This window comes from Centruroides sculpturatus, unplaced genomic scaffold, assembly GCF_000671375.1.
Source record: "Centruroides sculpturatus isolate CEXI.00-Female unplaced genomic scaffold, Cexi_2.0 scaffold174, whole genome shotgun sequence".
NCBI classification, from domain to species: domain Eukaryota; kingdom Metazoa; phylum Arthropoda; class Arachnida; order Scorpiones; family Buthidae; genus Centruroides; species Centruroides sculpturatus.
In genome coordinates this window covers 637,312-656,873 of record NW_019384420.1, presented here as the reverse complement: position 1 = coordinate 656,873, position 19,562 = coordinate 637,312, and the positions used below count along the sequence as shown (strand labels likewise).

General features: G+C 34.3%; 2 protein-coding genes across 7 annotated transcripts; one reads left to right on the top strand and one right to left on the bottom strand.

Moving 5' to 3' along the window:
• The first annotated feature begins 1,230 nt into the window (after window positions 1–1,230).
• LOC111619388 (spermatogenesis-associated protein 7-like) lies at window positions 1,231–13,252 on the top strand. Of its 4 annotated transcripts, none has more exons than XM_023361094.1 (10): window positions 1,231–1,256; window positions 4,378–4,457; window positions 5,709–5,789; window positions 6,036–6,125; window positions 6,565–6,612; window positions 8,709–9,319; window positions 10,094–10,299; window positions 10,372–10,446; window positions 11,054–11,108; window positions 11,306–13,252. In XM_023361094.1, exons 2-10 carry the CDS (start codon window positions 4,382–4,384, stop codon window positions 11,567–11,569), a joined length of 1,506 nt encoding a protein of 501 aa, XP_023216862.1. In that variant the 5' UTR covers window positions 1,231–1,256; window positions 4,378–4,381; the 3' UTR covers window positions 11,570–13,252. The 4 variants fall into 4 exon arrangements, with proteins under 4 accessions (XP_023216862.1, XP_023216861.1, XP_023216860.1 ...); XM_023361093.1 differs by having other exon boundaries at window positions 1,242–1,340; XM_023361092.1 differs by having other exon boundaries at window positions 1,243–1,340; window positions 4,373–4,457.
• A 16-nt stretch (window positions 13,253–13,268) lies between these two features.
• LOC111619390 (fringe glycosyltransferase-like) lies at window positions 13,269–19,210 on the bottom strand. Of its 3 annotated transcripts, XM_023361096.1 has the most exons (10): window positions 18,794–19,207; window positions 16,153–16,201; window positions 16,039–16,081; window positions 15,905–15,964; window positions 15,692–15,839; window positions 15,506–15,585; window positions 15,372–15,442; window positions 15,211–15,305; window positions 15,050–15,132; window positions 13,269–13,465 (listed from the first exon to the last, which is right to left on the bottom strand). In XM_023361096.1, exons 1-10 carry the CDS (start codon window positions 19,088–19,090, stop codon window positions 13,411–13,413), a joined length of 981 nt encoding a protein of 326 aa, XP_023216864.1. In that variant the 5' UTR covers window positions 19,091–19,207; the 3' UTR covers window positions 13,269–13,410. The 3 variants fall into 3 exon arrangements, 2 of the variants coding, with proteins under 2 accessions (XP_023216864.1, XP_023216865.1); XM_023361097.1 differs by lacking the exon at window positions 15,050–15,132 and having other exon boundaries at window positions 13,290–13,465; window positions 18,794–19,209; XR_002755741.1 differs by lacking the exon at window positions 13,269–13,465 and having other exon boundaries at window positions 15,106–15,132; window positions 15,368–15,442; window positions 18,794–19,210.
• Window positions 19,211–19,562: the final 352 nt, after the last annotated feature.

The following is a 19,562-nucleotide window of genomic DNA, read 5'->3' as shown; positions in this document are numbered from 1 at the left end:
AAAACTGGCATGCGCATTGTTTAGTTTTTGGCTGTAAAATGACATTTCGCATGCCTCGTACGCAGAGCCGGCCCAACCATAGGGCGAACGGAGCAGCCGCTCCAGGCGCTAAGTCCTAGGGGCCGCCCCAGTGGTAAAGAAAATTAAAGGAAAAAATATTTTTTTCAATTTTCGATATTTTCGGGGGGCGCCTTAATAGGATCTCGCTCCATCCTAAAATTTCCTCAGGCCGGCACTGCTCGTGCGGTTTCAAATTGAAACCAGTCAGGTACTTGTGTTGAAACAAACCTGTTGTAAAGAGAATGCGACAGTTTCGGTTTACAAGTACATAATTTCTATTTTAATTATTTAATATGACAATTCAAGAAATTGAAAACCTAAAAAAGAGAAAGCGAACTTGTAAATTTAATAAAGATTGGCTGACACAAAACGAATTTCAAAAATAGTTATCATCTATTGGAGACAGTGTTGCCATCCTTTCAAAATTGCTGTCCCTGTCCAAGATCCTAGAACAGCGGCCGGATGGCCGAGCGGTCAAGGTGGCAGCCTACCGCTTCGACTGAAATAATTAAATCCTAAATATGCGGCCGGATGGCCGAGCGGTCAAGGTGGCAGCCTAACGCTCTGGGGGACCCGGGCTTGAATCCAAATGGGTCGAAAAATCCCCAGGAATTTTTCGGGGTGGTGATCCGTTCGGATATGTTGGGCCCCGTCCTTCACCACCCGGCAGCCCCATTGTGGGTCTGACCGAACCCATAATGGGCTTGCAAAAAAGAGGCCCTCTTAGTGACCACAGGGCGGAAAGAGTTAAAAAAAGATCCTAGAACATAAGGTTACCTCATACCAAGGTCTTAGAATATATTCTAGGACCTTGGTCCCTGTCCAGGTTAACAATTTGAAAAGATGGCAACATTGACTCTAAGGGAGTAAATAACAAGAAATAAAAAGGCATATAAGTAAGCAGCGAAGAACAACTCACTGATTCATATTACAAGCATTATAAATTATGAAGATCCCGTATGAATTCGAACTAGGATCGTTCATCGCGATAGATTATTTACATTATCATACCACGTGACCTTTCAATGCGACAAATTAAAATTTGCTACAATTTAAAAATATTTGACGTTTAATTTAAAGTAATAATATATTAACATTTTGCCAATTTCTCATAAAATTCTTAAATTTAACGAAACATAGCTGGCAACACTACTGAAAAAAAAACGTGTTGTTTACTTGGGTTTGTTTACAGGCAGGCGAGTAATTTCTATAAGCATCAGTCACGTATCGGAATTGTTTATAGTCGTTTAATTACGTATTTTTATTATTAAATTAATTCGGTAAATAATTTTATAACGAAAAATGTAAAATTTTGTACAATTAACGGGAATTGTACATTTAAAATATGTTTTTTTCAACATTAATACAGTTTTTTACGACGTGTAATACTCGCCTCTCCGTAACACACGTTACAGAATATTTAGGAAAAGTATTTAGCTGAATAAGACAATCCAACAACACTTGGGAGATTGGCAAGCATGTCTATAGGAGCAAAAAAGTCAAAAGAACCATACCCTAAAATCGATCTACTTCTGGGTCACACGTTGCTGGGAGTCTTGTTGTTATGCTAAAACTATGATTTAGTTATTTAGCCCACTTGACTGTGGAGTATTTGATGCTATATAGTGTTAGGGGGTTTGGGGCTTGCCTTGTGCGGCCACTGAGGATAGCGAGCATCAAACGGGCTTATATCTCGGGAAGGGTAGTGCATAGGGGTATGGTTCAGTAGACATTTATTGTTCGCACGGGGGGCTACACTTTGGGGGGTCGCCACCCCCTCGTTCGGAGAGTAAATCTTACCCATCAAACTGCATGACTACATTAGTAATGGTCGAGGCTCTCAGTCACTTGCCTTGACTGATGTGGAGCACGGAGACTAGGCAGTATACTGGTTTATGGTAAATACTGACCTTTGGAGGAAATATCCTGTGAAGGATGTATGGGTATGGTTTCATTAACTTTTTTGCATTTACAAGGTGTTTATAAGTCTGGGGTGGCAAATCCCACATTCAGAATTCGTATCTTACTGGGATCCCTATTTAGATGTTAAACACATAAAGAAAAGTCTAAAAGCTCCAGCCGTCAATTGTGGCCGGTCCATTGGTTGGGCTTAAACCTGCCACTAACTACCACTGTTTAAAAGTATTTAGTGTATTTAAGCTATCCTACCACTTTTGCACTTACCCAAAATGATTTTTAATGTATTTTGGTTAAAAAAGTAAAGTTAGAATGCACACTTTTAGTTATCGGTAAAATAGGGTTTAAAAGAAGTCATTTACAATTAAAATGTACCATTAAAATATTCTACATGAATACTTGCAAAGGCTGCTTAGCTATACAGGTATACCTCGCCTTACGTCGGTAATTGGTTCCAGGAAAGCGACGTAAGTCGAATTTACTTGTCTCCGAATCTACTTGTCACTAGGCTAAACCATAAATTACCATTCCCGGTTCTGTATTTTATTTATTAAGCTTACAAACAATTTTATTAAATTGTAGTTTTTAATATAGTACAAGAAAAGTAATCTAAATTTACGAATGCATGTACTGTAAATACAGTACATACTTGTAAATGTATATATTTTAATGTGATTTTATGTGCTTTAAAGGCTTTTCTAGTGATATTACGACTTCAATATTTGTGGCAGACAGACGTAAAGTCGAATAAAATGACTTAAACTTGATTTTTATTTTTCCATATACTTTTTTGACAAATGACATATAATCGGGAACGACGTAACTCGAAACGACGTAAGTCGAGGTATACCTGTATCAAAATATAATAATAATATTATGTTTAATTAAATCATAACATTTTTATTCAAGAGTTAGACTAAGTAGAGGTTATCTCTAGCCTGCTAAAGACCATTTAAAAAATTCATTAGCCTAAGGGTGATTGCAACTGCACATGTAATTTGCAGGATGGTGTTTTTGAATTTTGATTTTTGGACAAAAGTTGTGTTTTATATGCCATAAAGTATGGTAATAAACAAAGCAAAGAAGTAGCAAGTTTTGGACTGTAAACTTATCATTGAAAGAATATTTTATAATCATTTCCTATAGAATATCTAAAATAAAATTCACGTTTACTTTTACTTTTATTTAATATGCTAAACTTATTGTCTTCCTTTTAGGAGCCAGGATATTTAAATCTGATGATATATTGGATTGTTGTTCAGTCTAATGTAGATATACATCACAATCAGTGCAAGATTTTTTGTTTAGGGTTTGAAATTCACTTGTCTCCTTTCTAATGAGTATCTTAGGGTGATTGGAAAGAAGTAAACATGACTAGAGCATGGTTTTGGCAATTTTACTATTCTGTAGTGTTGATAGCTTCAAAACGACAAACTTTATATCTACTGCTGTTTTATGTTTTTATGTCCATTTTGTTTGTTAGAATATTTTGATAAACCTTACATATATAAAGCTATTGATAAACTGGATGGCTGGAGCAATAAAGGCATTAATCTGCCACTTGGAAGATCCAAGTCATGTATTCCAACCTAGTCGATTACAAGTTTCTTACAGATTCCTGTAGAAATGATGCCATTGGATGAAGATATTCTGTCTTCTTTACAAGTGATTGTAAGCTTTCTGCAATTACTTCTAATCTGTCAAATTCTACAAGTTAGTTGACTCTTCCTATTCTCAATATTCCTCTGCACACTTGGCTAGGTTAGTGGACATGACTCTTGGCTCAGAAATTTTCACAAATGAGTTGACTAGAATTTGTTTCTCACTACCGAGAACATTTCCCTTAAGTAACAGTACTCTAAGTTTATATAATGGAAGCAAAAGTGCATATTATAAAGCCTATAAAATAGGTACTACGGGGATCTTATCCATTGCATAGATCCTGCAGTATGGGTCTAAAGTCAAGCTTGATTCAACTTGTAAACTTCTGTCATTGTATAATGTGATGATAGCAAGTTACAACACAGCTTTGCAGATTGTGTAATAGCGAGAATCAGCTTTTAAAATTAAAATGGAGATTTCACATTTAAGGAGAGATAATTTTATGCATTTATAATGCATTATTTATTTGGTTTTTTACATATTTTTTGAGAAATATTTAAAAAAACTTCCTTATTTCAACGTGATTTATTTGACATGCTAATTGAAATGATTTTCATGGAGAGGTAATCTGTAAGGAACACATTCTGTAATCATGAAATATAATAGGGTGATGATTTTGTCAAAATCTGTTGTTATATATTAATTTGAAATTGCTTTAATTAAACAAAAACTTTTTATCATTTTGTTTTTTTAATTTTTAAATGAGAAAATGAATTTCTTTTACTCTTCTCAGATTAGGGATATGCAGAGCAGAAATACAAGTGCAAAATCTTTGACGATAATAGATCCACCTACCTCTAGTTTTGGCAACAATGGAAGTGAGTATAATTAAGTTAATTTAAAAGAAAATGCAATTTGAATATTCTAAAGATTTGTTTATTATATATGTAATCTTTCTGCATAAAGTATTAGAAAGTTTTCTGAGTCGACAGGACAGGTCACAAGTTTTCGTACATGCACTAGTAGTTGGATTAGCAGTTACTGGAACACTGGATTAGTCATGTATAATAGATTGTCTTTGTAACTCTCTAGTTTTCACTCTCTTGATATTTATTAATGGAAGCATTTGAAAACCATAACCTATTAGGCAGTGCCAGCTCAAAGATAATTTGTCCCTGGGGTGAAACCAATTTTTGTCACCTCTCTTGGAATGGTTGCAGATAGCAAGTGATTCTAGCTCTGAAACTCTTGTACAAACTATTTATAAACAACTTTAAAGTATATTTATGTGACTTAATTGCATTTGGCTTATTATTGTTATTATTATTTTTTTTCCTTTTGAATATTTTTGACTGCTGTTTTGAAACCCTGTTGTTTTGCCACTTAAAGCAGTTGCCTTGTTGCCTCACCTGTCAAGCTGGCCCTACTACTAGATAAAGGTATAAAACAAACATTAATCCCTTGTTATATCACTCATTTGTACATATAGCATGTTTTTTTCTGTCTTACAAATATAAAAACACTTTAACTAATAATTTTTAAAATAACATTTGCCATTGAATTTCTACTGGCAAGTAAATATTGGTAATATTACCAATAAATATTACCAGTAAATATTACCAATCATTGATCTTGTAACTACTGTTGTAGGAGGAACAACCAATGAAAAAGTAAGTTGGCTCAGAAATCAAAAATAAATAAAACGGGTTAATAGATACGTTGGATATATTGTGCCATCTGATATATCTCTTATTTGGTTCATCTCCTGATGTGTGCAATGTACCTTACACGAAGGAATGTACTTCTGATGCATTTATGTGCATAATATTGCATTTATTCCTGGAAGGAATGCATCTTGTATGTGCATTCATTTAAATTTCAGTCATGTGGAGAATGTCTTGTGAACTCTTTATGCACATTTACAAAGATTTTTGTCTCACTCTGTATTATGTGTAAATGTATTCACTCTAAAACAGTTTTAATTTTAGAAAAGACTTAAATTTTAAGCAAATTTATCTACATTTGTATTATAAAATTATTAATAAAAACTTTAATTAGCAAGATTATATATTAGTTTTTGCAAAAAATTTAATTAATAAATAATTAACTGGAAATTTCATTATTTTTAGGTTCAAAGTGTGAAAATTTAAGCGAAGAATATTCGAACATTAATAATTTATTCCCAAGTTATTTATGTCTTAAGAGTTCTGGTTAGTAATTCATGTTTGTTGTTATAGTATCATAGTATTGAGATAATAAAACTTAACAATTTTAAAAGGTTTAAACAATTTAACTTGATACAATACAGTTTTAAATGTTTTTGCCAGGAAACTTATGCAACTTGTTGCCAGATTTGATTTGTCTGATTGCTTAAAGAAAAATCAATTGTTTAAAATAAATACTATCATATACTTTACATAATGTATGAGGATATTAAATTTTAATGATTATTTCAGTCTTGTCTCCGTCGTCTACAAGACTAACGAGTCAGTATCTTGCTTTGGAACAGTTATGTGCTCATTATCAAATGATCAGCAATGCTAAAGGTAAAGAAAGATTCTAACAATTACTGTAGTTAAAAATTATTGAAATTAGTATGATTAATTTGTTAAATCTGTAAAGACGGCCAGATGGTTGAAGCAGGTAAGTTATTAACCTACTGTTTTGGAGAGCCCGGAATCAAATGTTGGTGTTGAAATACACCAGAAATTCTTCACAGGCAGTCTGTCTCTCACCTTGTTGAAAGGGGGGCCTTTTTTCTTATCCATTGTGGGTTTGATCAGGCCCACAATGGATAAGAAAAAAGGCCCCCCTTATTATCGAAAAGATGGAAAGATTTTACATTAACATAATCTAATTTGTTATTTGACTAGAATTATATAAATTTTATTAAAGTAGATTAAATGTGGTTTAAATATAACATATAAAAAGTTACTTTTATCAAATTATACATACTATGTTATTTTTTTAAAATCTATTTTATAGCTCAAGTAGATAATTCCGCACCAAAATCAATGCAGAGCAGTTTAAGCCGTAAGTATTGTAATAGTAAATTAAACTTTTAATTGTTAAGTGTGTTTTATTTAAATGTATATCATTGTCAATTAGTTACCATAAAACTATAGTTTAACCTTAGCATTATAATTATATTTTAATTATAATGCTAAGCATTATAATGAGCAAATAGGTTTTATAACACAAGCAATGATAGTGTTGACATTTTGTTAGCAAGTGACTATGTGGTAAGGTGTCATTTTGCTCTGAACATACTCTGAATGATTGCTGAGAACAGATATGAATGTACAAGAATAAAAATTGTGTGGGAATGCAACTGGGAGTTGACTCTCACACAACTGGCTCTCAAACAATTGGGATTTGACTCACAAGTGGGTGCTTATCTAAAACCAAACTTGCATTCCTTGATCTCAGTTAATTAGCAGTTTGTGTAGTTGATATTCCACTGTAAATATGAAAATAGTGACTCATACTCAGGGGCGCCGCTAGCTGTTTGAATGCCCGTGTGCAATACCGATTATGCCGCCCCCTGTTTAACTATGATTACCTAGGCTGAGCTTGCCAGAAAAGCTCTTTAGTGTTGTCTCATAAGGTGTGAAAAAAGAAAACAAATACTTTACAAAGAAAAACTATTTATTATTACTAAGTTATTTTTGTTTACTTAAGTGTAAAATCATATAAATATTTATCTCCCAAAATTGAACTCTTCTTGCCTTTATGTTTGCGAAATCTGTTATCAATTTTCTTGTATCCAAGCTTCTAAGATTTCATGTTCAATTGAAACTATAGCTAAATTACTTAGTGTTTGCTGGTGCATTGTTAATTTTAAATAGTTTTTTTTTATAATTTTTAACTTTGAAAAGGACCTTTCACCAAATGCAACTGAAACTGGCAATATAAGTAATATTCTTAGTGCTATTGCTGTGTTCGGAAATGTTGAAATTAAGTCATCAGTAAAAAGATATTGTAATAGGATTTGTGGATCCAGTGGCGTAGCGTAGTGGGGGCGGCAAAATTTCACAATAAATAATAATATCTTGTAAAAATTTGAACCATTTAATTTCATATTTTTGTCGCACCTACGATTCGGACCGATTGAAATGAGCACGGAATTCTTCATTACTTATTCTGTGACGAAACTGAATTTTAGTCTTTTAAATTGAGATAACTAAATAAGAGGGTGGCGAAATTTTCTCCCGCCCCGGGCGGCTGACACCCACGCTACGCAACTGCGTGGATCATTAGACTGGTTTTCTGGAAAATGCAACCGTCAATGTCTGTTTCACTACTTGAATCGTCTTTAAGCTTCAGATTTAAATCCTAACCAAGTTAAAATATCATTAATTATACTTAGACCCATGTCAGAATAATCGCAATTTGATATGCGATAGAACTGTTCGAATGCGTACAAATACAAATTGAGAAGGAAGCTCTGTGGGAATTCCCTATTTTTGCCGATCTTGTCAACTTCTGTCATACAGCACGACTATGGGTACTTGGCTTTAAAGCGCCGCCGGATGGTTAAACCTGCCTACAGACGTTTCGCATTGCATCTTAATTCTGATAAATGCCAATAGAGGCGCTGTTAACGCTATAATATAAATAAGAATATAGTAATTATGCGCCGGTCAGATTTTTTTCTCCATGCGAAGACATTTCTTATGCTATGAGTAGGGTGAGTATTATGACAATAACTTTGTACAGTCGACCCTCCTTAACACTGTTGATTATTCCGTTTTATATGAATTCCGTGTTTTGTACGAGTCACTTAGATTTTACAAATACGTAAGCCGTTCACAGCCCGGCACACGTATTTGTAAAATCTAAGTGACTCGTACAACATGGAATTCATATAAGACGAAATAATCAACATTATTATAGGGAGGTCTACTGTATTATGTGACCGACCGCTCGATTTGCCGCCCCCTGGACGTGCCGCCTGCTTACGGTAGGCCTGCTCATACTGTTAATAATTATTAGTGATACAAGAATAATACATGAATGAAATTAGTAAGAATAATACATTCTTATTTGATGTACCATATACTCGTATAATACACAAGATTATAAGTAGATTTTGAATTTTATTTTTAGATTTTGAATTTTATTTTCAGATTTGGGACAAAAGAAAAAAGAATATTGGCAGAAATCCACTTATAGTAGAAGTGCCTCTCCATTGATTAAATTAAATGCATCTATGCCACGTGAAGAAGGCAATTCCACTTCAGATATATCAACGAGGAGATATTCTTGCAGTGATTTAACACTGGACGACAAAGTTTCATGGTATTTAAATTCAGTAAAAAAGAATAGAGGGAAGAGAATGCCCACTGCTCTGATTCAAGGAGAAGTGGATATTTCGACTCCTGAAAAACCAAAGAATAATTCCCAAAATGTGAAAAATACAGCCAGTGTGGCTGACAAATTGTCTTGGTATCTAGATGCAGTACAGCAGGGTGCTTTTCAGGAATATGTTAGTAATTATCCTGGATTTGGTAGCATTTCTACAGATAGTGATGAAGAACAGAGTCAAAACAATACTCAAACTCGCATTGGCAGTACTAAAAAACAAAATCCTAGTACAAGCAAAGATAGTAGACATAGAAAGAATTCTACAGATGCAAAATCTAGGATAAGTAAAACCAAGTCTAAATTATTAGAAATGAAATGTTATCACCCACCAGTTCAACAGAAGAAAGCCAACATGAAGTATCATCCTAAGCTGGTGAGATGAAAAATTATTATAATTTTATTCATATTAATTCAGTATATTGTTGACTGTTGATCCTTAAGTTTATGAACCCCAATATGACAATTATTAGGAAACAGCAGACAAAATCTGCTTGTTCTAAGACATTTGCTAAGTTAGAAAGCAAATAATCATACATCTGTACTTATGTGCCCACCACGTAACAAATACTTTTGTTAAAGTCAATTATTTGGCAATCAGTGAATACAAAATTTGTGGAGCCATTTTAACATTTGCACTGTATGCTTCCAAGCAGGAATGTAAACAGTATAACTATTGTTTACATTCTTGCTTGGAAGCAGAGTGTTTGTTTGTCTTATATTTATCAAAATAGACTGTTTGTGTTTCTTGTTGCATCTCTTATAAATTTGTTTTGTAATTGTTGTGACATATTTGGATACCACAAATAATTGACATTATTAGTCCATTGCTTCTCTACAATAGTTTGTTATATTGATCATTAACAGTATGTTGATATAAAACCATGAAGTTTTCATAATCAGAAAGAACCAAATACAATTTGTTTTGGTAGAATCTGTCATATTTCAAATTCTAATAGCGGAAAAACAATTAAACTAACTGACATTCCTGTTGCAGTCGTTACATTCAGCATCACATGTATAAGCTGAAGATGTCCTAGAACAGACCAAATTTCTTTTCGAATAAATAATTTGGTTACTTTAAGCGGCTGTTTTATTTTAGTCTATTAATCGATCATAATGAATTTTTTGCTTTTTGGAAAACAAATAGCATTCCGAAGATAGTTCGGAAGATACGGACGGAAGCCATAATTTGGACTGTGACAGGACTTCATGGAGACACTACAGAAGAAATAGTAGAAAGGAATCATCACACAATCCTAAAACCTTTCATTTTAAGTTGAGACAGGATCCTCATCAAGATTCGTTTGATTTCCCTATTCAGAGGTACAGAGGTTCCTTAGAATTTGTTAATAGGTAAGTTAAAATAAAACTTAAAATCATAATTCTATGGCATTCAAATACAAAATATCTAATATTTCATTAAAGAAATGAAGAAATGTATCTGAATTTTTTGTCAACCGTAACTGAAGACATACTTAAACGAGGAATCTATACTGACGGGTAAGATTTTATCCATTATTTTTGCTTTTTTACTTTTCAGATGTTATAACGTAACACAGGAAAGTGTTGTAATCGTGTCAGATTTGCTTCTTTGGGTTTGTAGTGAATCTCAATGTCTTGAGATTCCCAAATCCAAAAATGTCAAAAGTAGTAGGAAAATATAACCTGTTTGTGTGTGTGTGTTGATGTCTATTTTGTTTAACATCTCAGGATAGTGTAAAGATGAAGAAACAAAATTTAGCATGGTAACTTGTATGTAAGGAGCATGCTATTAATTTTGGTAGAGAAAGGTTGAGGAGGTGGGATATAGAGGAGATCTTGTGATGTTGAGTGGGTTCAAACTTAATGCAACTTGAACTTTTTAATGATCCCTTAACCTTCTGTTTCTGTTTGAGTGCTGGGAAAGTCGAGCAAGAGTCCTTGCCAGATTTTTTACAATAAAATTCTCTTTGCATGTGTTAAAGAAAAATTAATGTTAAAAAAACAACAGCAAATAATTCAATTTTTATGTGAGAAGATTGACTTAAAAGTCAGTCAACACAAGATGTATATATTAAGATTATTAATAAATAGAATATAAGAAAATATAAATATTTTTTAATTATAGAGCAATAAAGAAAGCATTCAAATTTCATATGAAGCAGCAGAAAGAGTTGAATGTGGTAGGTAAAATGTTTTATTTATTATTAATTCACTTAAAATCAATTATTTTTATGTTTGGAATTTTATTCAAGACATCAGCAAAAACAATATACTATCAAGAAGTTTTTAAATTGCATTATGCAAAAAAAAATCTTCAAAGATTAGAAATGATATGAGATTTTCTTTCATTTATCAAGTGTGTCTTTTATTTTATTAGGATATTATGCAACAATTAATGGATCAATTTCTCGATGATTTGAGCATACCCAAGGAAGAACTGAATGAACAACAGAATTCCGTCAGAAGGACTTCACCTCCCGAAAGAGAAAAAGCAATTCAGGATCATCTAGATGAGAATTCAAATGAGGGAAATGGTGTACCCTTGCAGAAAATACTCGAACAGCAAGCTAATTCTAGTGTGGAAGAAGATGACGTTAGCAGCAATTCAATTAATCCCATCAAAGAGACAAGTTTAGAATGAGAATTCTTGATCATGAAACAGATAAGTTGCAAAGATTTATTAGTATTAGTAGATTTATATAGTAATGGGTTGCCATTCCATTATGATGCGTCTCCAATTTAATGTTTACTGTCCAATGCTATTGTAAAATAATATGAAACAAAAATAACGTGATAATCTCAGTAATTGTAGAATGTGCCACTTATGTATAGTACATGTACCAAAGTAGTAAGAGCATTGGTTTGCCAAATTAGTAGTTTCCAATGAACTTATAGAGAATCAGCAATCTGAAATATAGAATGATTAATGTTTATTAATTATTTAAGTATATGAAGAATATCCTTGAACGTTTTATTAGATAATATATATAAAAAACATTGGTACTGATGCCCCTCTACAGCGATAAATAATAAATTTTTTTCTAAAATACTAATCTGATGTGTTTGGAAGTGCAGTAATTTTGTACTGGATTAGAGTTCTGTTTTAACTGCTCAACTTTGTAGATTATAAACTTATTTATATATTTATGATGAAGCTATCTGTGATCATAAAATTTATATATGACAAACTTTACTCAAAGCTGAATAAAATTGCAATACAGCTTTAATGTTTTGTGTTTTAATAAGTTGAATTTTTAAGTTGAAAGTACTGAAAAGTTGCAGATTACTTGAACATTAACATGACATTTTGTAGTGAAATATGTAGAGATATGTGTTGTTTAACAATGGAGGTTCCATAAGACTATAATGAAGCTGAAAAATTCATAGTCACCTGTAGCTTTTCTGTGTTTAGATACATAAACACTTATCATTGTGTTACATGTAGACTGTCTCACATCAAGCCAGCTCCAAATTTCAAGCAAATATTTGACCAATACAGAGTAATGTAGATGATTGACTTGTGTCTAGTATTCATTATGACCTCCTTATTGGTATAATATGCCAGTTCAAAGGGGATAAATATGCAATTTGCAAATACTGAACATGTGGAGCTGTCTTAAAGCTTATTTAAGTACTGTACACTCTATGATGTTTGCTTAACAACATATTTATCAGAATGTAGCCCTGTTGTTAAACAATGCATATTTGTGTTATTAATCAATTGAATCCATGAATACTATTTTGACTTCAGTTAAAGTATTACTTTTATATTTTTTATTGACTTACATCGGCAAACTTCAATCAAATCTCAAAAGTATAAAAAACTTAAGCTTTCTTGCAGTGAAATCTATATAATCAAGTGCTTTTGAGCATTCCTAGCTCATCATCTGGGCCTATATTATTCTAATAATCAGAAAATCCAGAAAGAAATACTTATTTTTTAAATGTTTAATTTATTTAGAATACTTAAAGGTCAATAGTTTTCAGAAGTTTTACTTTTTTAGAACAATTTAGGCTGTGGAGATGAGCTGAGAAGGCTTGAAAGTGCTTGGACTTAAAAAATTTTGATACTAGAGAACATAATTTTGTTTCTTTTGCCATTTTAAAAATAGATATATTATTTATTGTTACGAAAAATAATTAATAATTACAAATAATTTCTGAAAAATTTAGTAAATTTCTTTCTCAGATTATTCTCATGAAATTAAGTTCCTAAACTGTTCCTTGTAAACTGCAAATAGAGACAGAATATAATTTGAACAATGTTATTCATTTTACTGTTATTTCCCAATTAAATTTGTAATTTTATAACAAGTAATCTTTGCAGAGAAGTTAATTAAACTTTCTGTTTATTTAATTACCCGTATTCACAATAGTTTTAAACATTTACAAAATGTAAAAAAGTACAAAATGATAGGTAAAAAATTCATTTTCTATCACAGCTAGCAGTTGGCATGACATGTTCCGTACAAAAATCTTTTGTCACCTGCTGCAAAATTTAACTTCTGGGAAGAGGTAACAATGAAGTGAAAGGAACCTGTAAAAACATTTAAATATGCTGTAAATTAATATTATTCAGTGAAAATAACTGAAAACTTTTGCTCAAAATGCATTGGATCTCAATGTGGCAATGGCAGTTACAGGCCACGCATTAATGTGATTGGAGGATCTTGTGCCATTGCTCATAAGGAAATTAACCTTTCTAACAGTGGCGTAGCATAGTGGGGGCAGCAGGGGCGGGCCGCCCCTGTTTGTGGCAAAATTTCACAATAAACAATAATAATATCTTGTAAAAATTAGAACCATTCTAATCTATATTTGCATTGCGCCTATGTTAGTGCAGTGCTATTGTCCGGGTGAACTAGTAATTTCGTCAGATGATATCCTTTTTTTTTTTTTTTTTGTTTTTTTCTGCTTGTATGATTCATTCGTATTCATGTACACCTCCAATATCCAATAGAGCTATTTTAAACAGGTTAGCACTAGCATGAAATTTTACATTGCTAGTTCTGTGACAAAACTGAATTTTAGTCTTTTAAATTAAGATACCTAAATAAGGGGGGACGAAATTTTCCTCTGCCTCGGGCAGCTGACACCCATGCTACGCCACTGCCTCTCTAATGCTGTACTTTTCTATATCCACAGTAATGTGAGGTTTGGCATGCTTTTCATGACTAAAAAGAATCCTTAATCATGATTTCTGCTTACTTAGAACTGTGACATGCTGGTGATGATGTCTGCCCATGATGGAAAGAACATTGCTGCTTTGAATCAGTTGAAAAAGTTTACATAACAGAAACTGCATCACCAGGTAGATTTTCACTGTGGTTTTCTGCATCCATTTTAACCACTTTTCTTTCTGAAGAATAAGATAGGAATTAGTCATTCTTTCTCTCCATTATAAGAGGTTCCCAACTGGTTTCTACTCTACTATTACTAGAGGAATCAGATTCACTGTAAAGCCTTTCCTATTTGCTCATTTCTATGAGGAGAATCTGTATTAGTTTCTTTTCCTCTGCTATCATGTATGCAAGTGTTTTTGAAAGCTTGCTTGTGAATACTTTTGTGTTTTACTCAAAGACTAATCTGTATGCTAACTGCATTTCTTAAATTGTATTAGATTTTGCAGTGTCGTGAAACTTATTAAATTATTGGAAAATTAATTACGAGAAAGTACAATTTTTAGCATTCTTAACCTAAAGTAACATATTATGTTATATTTAAAGAAACTATAGAAAAAATATATGTTTGCGGCTGATATTTTGACAATTAGCTGCTGTTAAAGAATGTAAATTTAGTCAGATTCATTTCTGCTGACCAGAGGCATAGTGGATAAAACTATTGAACACTGGTAGCTTGTGGGTTTGCACCTGACCAATGGACTAGTCACGAGGAGCTTCTGGGTTTCTTTCACATGTTTAACACTTAAATAGGGCTCGTTTCCCATAGAAAGTCCATCCTCCTCAATGCATTGCCCATGCTTTGCATTGCCTTATCCCATCAATTAGATTCATTTGCTTCTTATCAAGATAGACATTATGATTAGAATATTAATTTTTTTCTTAAATGAACAATAGATTTGAAGGTCCTAGTGTTGTATTAAATTGAATTTGAGAATTACCTGGTAGGATCGACCCTGTTGTCGAAACCACTTATAGGAAGGACGTTCATCTCTTGTCCTAGCCGTGAGTAACTGAATGTTATCTAAGCAAAAGTTTGTTAGGTATTTAATTATACATATTCACAAAGTTGATAAATGATTGTTAACTATAACTATATTACCTGATCTTTATATTCTTCAGGTTTAATGAATTTCATGGGTTCTAAGTGTGAGTGGAATTGTTCAACAACGGTCAGCCTCTTCTTCAGCAGATGCTCTGAAATTAATTTCATTGAAAAATTGTAATTTTTGGGCATGTTAGATTAATATGGACCCTACCTACCGATGACGTAACCCAGACTGACGTCATCCGGAAGTCGTATCCTCTCTCCGACACTGATAAACTTGCCATCACTGAAACAACATTGCTTGTAAATTGAAGCAGTAAAGTAAGTGATTTCTTACTGATTAAATTACCTAGTAAATGGCATCATTTTCAACACCAAAGCTCTGCTCAAACAAAACCCTGCACCTCCAGTAGCAAACCAAAATGATAACTGTAATATAATTGGATGATGATAATTCCTCAGGCATTTAATTGAATGTAACAATCCAAATTTTAGTTAACAATCTGGGATTATGTCAAAAAAAAAAAGTACGTACCTTAACATTATCTCTAGTTGTCATCTGTAATGGGGAATGTATGCTCGGTTTACCCAAATACCAATCATCTTGGGGTTGATAACTCTTCAACAAGTTCACTAACCTTGGCACATTTACATAGTTATCGTCATCAAAATGGCAGAACCATCTACAGAAGGGAATTCATCATTAAATTCGAGTTGGTTCTAACATTATTGGCAGTATAAAACTCACTTTTTGTCAGATTCTACGAAGGTGTCTAGTTCGACAGCCATCTTGCAACAGAGAGCCTTTCTGTAAGACAGATAATTGAGCTAAGGATTCAAGTTGTGTTTTGTAAACAAGGAAGAGAAGAATGCTACCCCTACCTGTTATGTGAGGAGGAACAATTTGTATTTATCATATGACCATCTGCAAGAGAAGAAAAGCATTAATTAGTTTGGAAAAGGGAAGAAGTTCAAAGGGATAAGTAATTTACTCACTAGTTTTGGCTTGATAGACAGGATCATCTGTATCGGTAAAGAAATAAGTCTGAAATATTAAAAGTAGAAAATGGGGATTAAAATATTTGATACTAAGAGAAAGAGTTTTGAAAAATTTATATTTATTTTTATCATCGTCTCTTTCCATCCTGTAGGCATTAAGCTTGTCTGCTAGAACATACAGGTCAGAAGAGGGTCTAGATGGGTAGCACTGTATGAGACCCAACATATTTAACACAGACCACTCACAAAAAATGCATTTACATTATATAGAACAATGCATTCATATTCTTCTTTGAATGACAAAGTTATCGTCAAATTAACATAAAAACATTATTCATTCCCTCTATCTTAAAGCTTTTGAATCTAGAAATTTAAGAATTAAGAATATTGGAGAAGAGTCAGTTTTTGCTCTGCTTTCAGTAAACAGACCATTAAAACCATGAAGTAATGGTGCTTTAGTTTCCCAAAATATGTAAACAATATGTTTGATGATTGTTTTTAATTCTGCTCCGTGGGCACTAAGAGAACACTTTTTTCACATTTATCATGGGTTCAGTCAGGCTTGCAATGGTGGTCGCTGTATGGTAAGGAACGGGGGTGGCCCAACATATCCAGGATAGAGTGCCCATGAAAAATTCCCAGTGTTTCTCAACCATCCAGATTTCATCCTGGGTCCCCAAGCAATATGCCAACACTTTTTAAACTGTTGTCATCCTACAACAAATAACTATGGCCAACTATTTCTACAATGATAAGGATATTAACCAAATCTTGCAGAACAACAGACTTATTCAAAATCTTCCAGAGCTGCAAAGGAATCCAATCTTGGTTCCAGGAATTCGAGTTTTAAGGCTAGACCAGAAGCTCAAATTTTTAATGGCAATTTAACCCAGATCATGGGGTCAGAAAATGGCGCATTTAGTGGAGAGAAAGAGTTTAAGTGAAACAAAAATAGAAAACAATAAGATATTCTAAGAATATTTCAAGCTAGTAAACATTTTAGAAATGTACAGGATGTGAATTTTGCTCATTTTTCCATCAATCTTCCACTGAAATTTATATTTTTCCAAGATTTAATGAGGATTTTTCCCTATGGTAATATGTCTAAATTTTAATATACACAATCAAAAGTCAATAAAAATCGTAATCTACGGGCATTCACTTTTAATTACTCCAGAAATTGTAAATAAATTTTGTACCAGACTTGACTTTTGTGTTTATTGATGTTGCGTGGCGCGTCGCATAGCGCGAGCGTAAACAGATGAAATACGATAAGATTACTAAATAAACAAAAACATTAATATAAACAAATTACTTCTAAACGTTTACAGATATTTAAACTCAGTCATAACAGTTTATAGACGTAATAAACGTAATTTAATATTATTATAGGGTAATTTCGCGCGTCGCGTCGCATGTAACGCAATTTCATTAAAGAATTAAAATAATTAGAATAAAAGGAAACACGTCAAGGATACCGCAGTCATAGTTACATTGTTTGTGTTTTACTTTTATTATAGTAAATCGACGCACAACAGGCGCGACGCGACGCGTCGCGCGCTCATCGGGTACCTCTGCGTAATTCTCGCGCGTTGCCACACCACCGCGTCCGTCGCGAGCTCAAAAATTTCGAAATTAGCAATAAAAATAAGGAATCGAAAGTATTTTCAAACCTCAAACGGGCCAATAAGCGGCCGAGTAAATGAATGACGAGAGTTCAAAGTTCACTTGGTGGCTGGTCTAGTGTCACGAACAACTAGTAAATTTCAATCTAGTTGGCTCCGAGACACTATTACTTAAACACAGACAGATAAGGGAGATAGCTTTCGCCCCCCGGCCGAACGCGCCGCATTCCATCACACGTGCGAGTTTTTAAAAGCGCGAGAGGAAGGCACGTTCTACGTGACGTTACCATCTCCTCGTGTTACGCGCCACGTAATCTCGCAAGCGGCGTGCGCATTCCGTTCGTGAATCGTGCATCGGGAGGACGGAGTCGTGAGATGCAAACAGGATCTGTTAACTTTAGAAAATGATTTGTTTTTCGGCCCCGCGTATTGACTTTGGAGATTGTTCCTTTCCGATCGTTATCGAATAGATGCGTATGGGCATCTTGCCCATACGAAGGGGCGTACAGGAGGGCCTGTTTAAAACTAAGCCTTCGGTAGATTGCGTAATTTGTGGTTCTAAAAGGGGCACTCGACAACCACGCTCTTTGCAATTTTATAAAGTAAATATATATTGAGGTCCTACTCGTATGACCGTGCCCAAAATAGGGCCTTTATCAACAAAGCTGCTCCCCCTCCCCTCGAGATCGTTAAATGATTCCCGTTCGAACGATGGAATTTCGAAGTCACGAGCAACGAAACTCGTGACGCAATCGTTACTCGACCTTCGGAACGTGAGGCGAAATTATGTGACCCCTCGTCTACACCCATTGTATTCGCTGCAAAGGGCAAAGATAGAATATTTTCGATACCAGTTCGTGACCTTTCTATCATTCCAATGGTTTCACCTTCGTGGCTGACGTTCCACTTTTCTGCGGACTCTCGGGGGGGTGAATGGAAAAATTCCCGTTATCCCACTCGAAATTCCAAAATTTTAAGTAAAAAAAACGAGGAGGATGACACCAAACACTTACCTGTTCGCGTGCCAAGGTAAACCAGGTCTTGAGGAGTATTTCCAACCTGTTCTGATGGAAAATTTTGGTCGTCTTCACGCTCACGAACAGATCGCGAAGTTCCGTGTCTCGAGGGATTAAATTATTAAAAATGATTTCCTCCTCCTCCTCCTCTTCCGTAAAAACGGAAACATTGTGTGACGATCCGCCATCTTGCGCATTCCTTCGATGATCCCTCAGTGTTATTAAGAAAAGATACAGGAGGATGAGGATGACGCACGTGACCAGACGGGCTATCTTCTTGAAGCAGCATCGCATCGTGACACGCGCTTGTCAACCCGCGTGGTCGGACGCGCGCACGTCCGAACCGGTCGATCGCGTGCGCGCCTGTGTCATTCGAAGCCAGGGGAACGTGACACCGCGAGGCACGCGCTCTCGAGCATGCGCCATCGGGATTATCAGGTGGTTCGTGCCGAGGAGGTTCCGGATTGGCTGAAGCTCCCGGCGCTAATCGGCTCGTGAGTTTCCTCGTAACGATCGCTTACTCGATGTTAAAGAGAGAAACGTGTTGCGCATGCTTATGTACGGTTTTTGTGCCTCTTCTTGTAAGGATGACCCCCCTAGTAGATGTTACGTGTTGCGTATTTAAGCTTTTAATTCCCATTTAAACACCCTGCTTAGAAAATCTATTCGATCCGTCGCGAATATACTCGAGTAGTGTCAGAAATTACAGAAAATCACGTATATTTTCTGTGTATTTACCGAGAGAAAATACTACCTCGACATTTCT

Excerpts from the sequence above, each read along its gene's own strand:
- LOC111619388 (XM_023361094.1), top strand. The coding sequence starts at position 4,382 with ATGCAGAGCAGAAATACAAGTGCAAAATCTTTGACGATAATAGATCCA. Across the intron at positions 9,320-10,093 it reads TGAAGTATCATCCTAAGCTG|CATTCCGAAGATAGTTCGGA; the intron begins GTGAGATGAAAA and ends GAAAACAAATAG. Across the intron at positions 11,109-11,305 it reads AGCAGAAAGAGTTGAATGTG|GATATTATGCAACAATTAAT; the intron begins GTAGGTAAAATG and ends TTATTTTATTAG.
- LOC111619390 (XM_023361096.1), bottom strand. The coding sequence starts at position 19,090 with ATGCGATGCTGCTTCAAGAAGATAGCCCGTCTGGTCACGTGCGTCATC. Across the intron at positions 15,133-15,210 it reads CTGAAGAATATAAAGATCAG|ATAACATTCAGTTACTCACG; the intron begins GTAATATAGTTA and ends ACTTTTGCTTAG. Across the intron at positions 13,466-15,049 it reads AACAGGGTCGATCCTACCAG|GTTCCTTTCACTTCATTGTT; the intron begins GTAATTCTCAAA and ends ATGTTTTTACAG.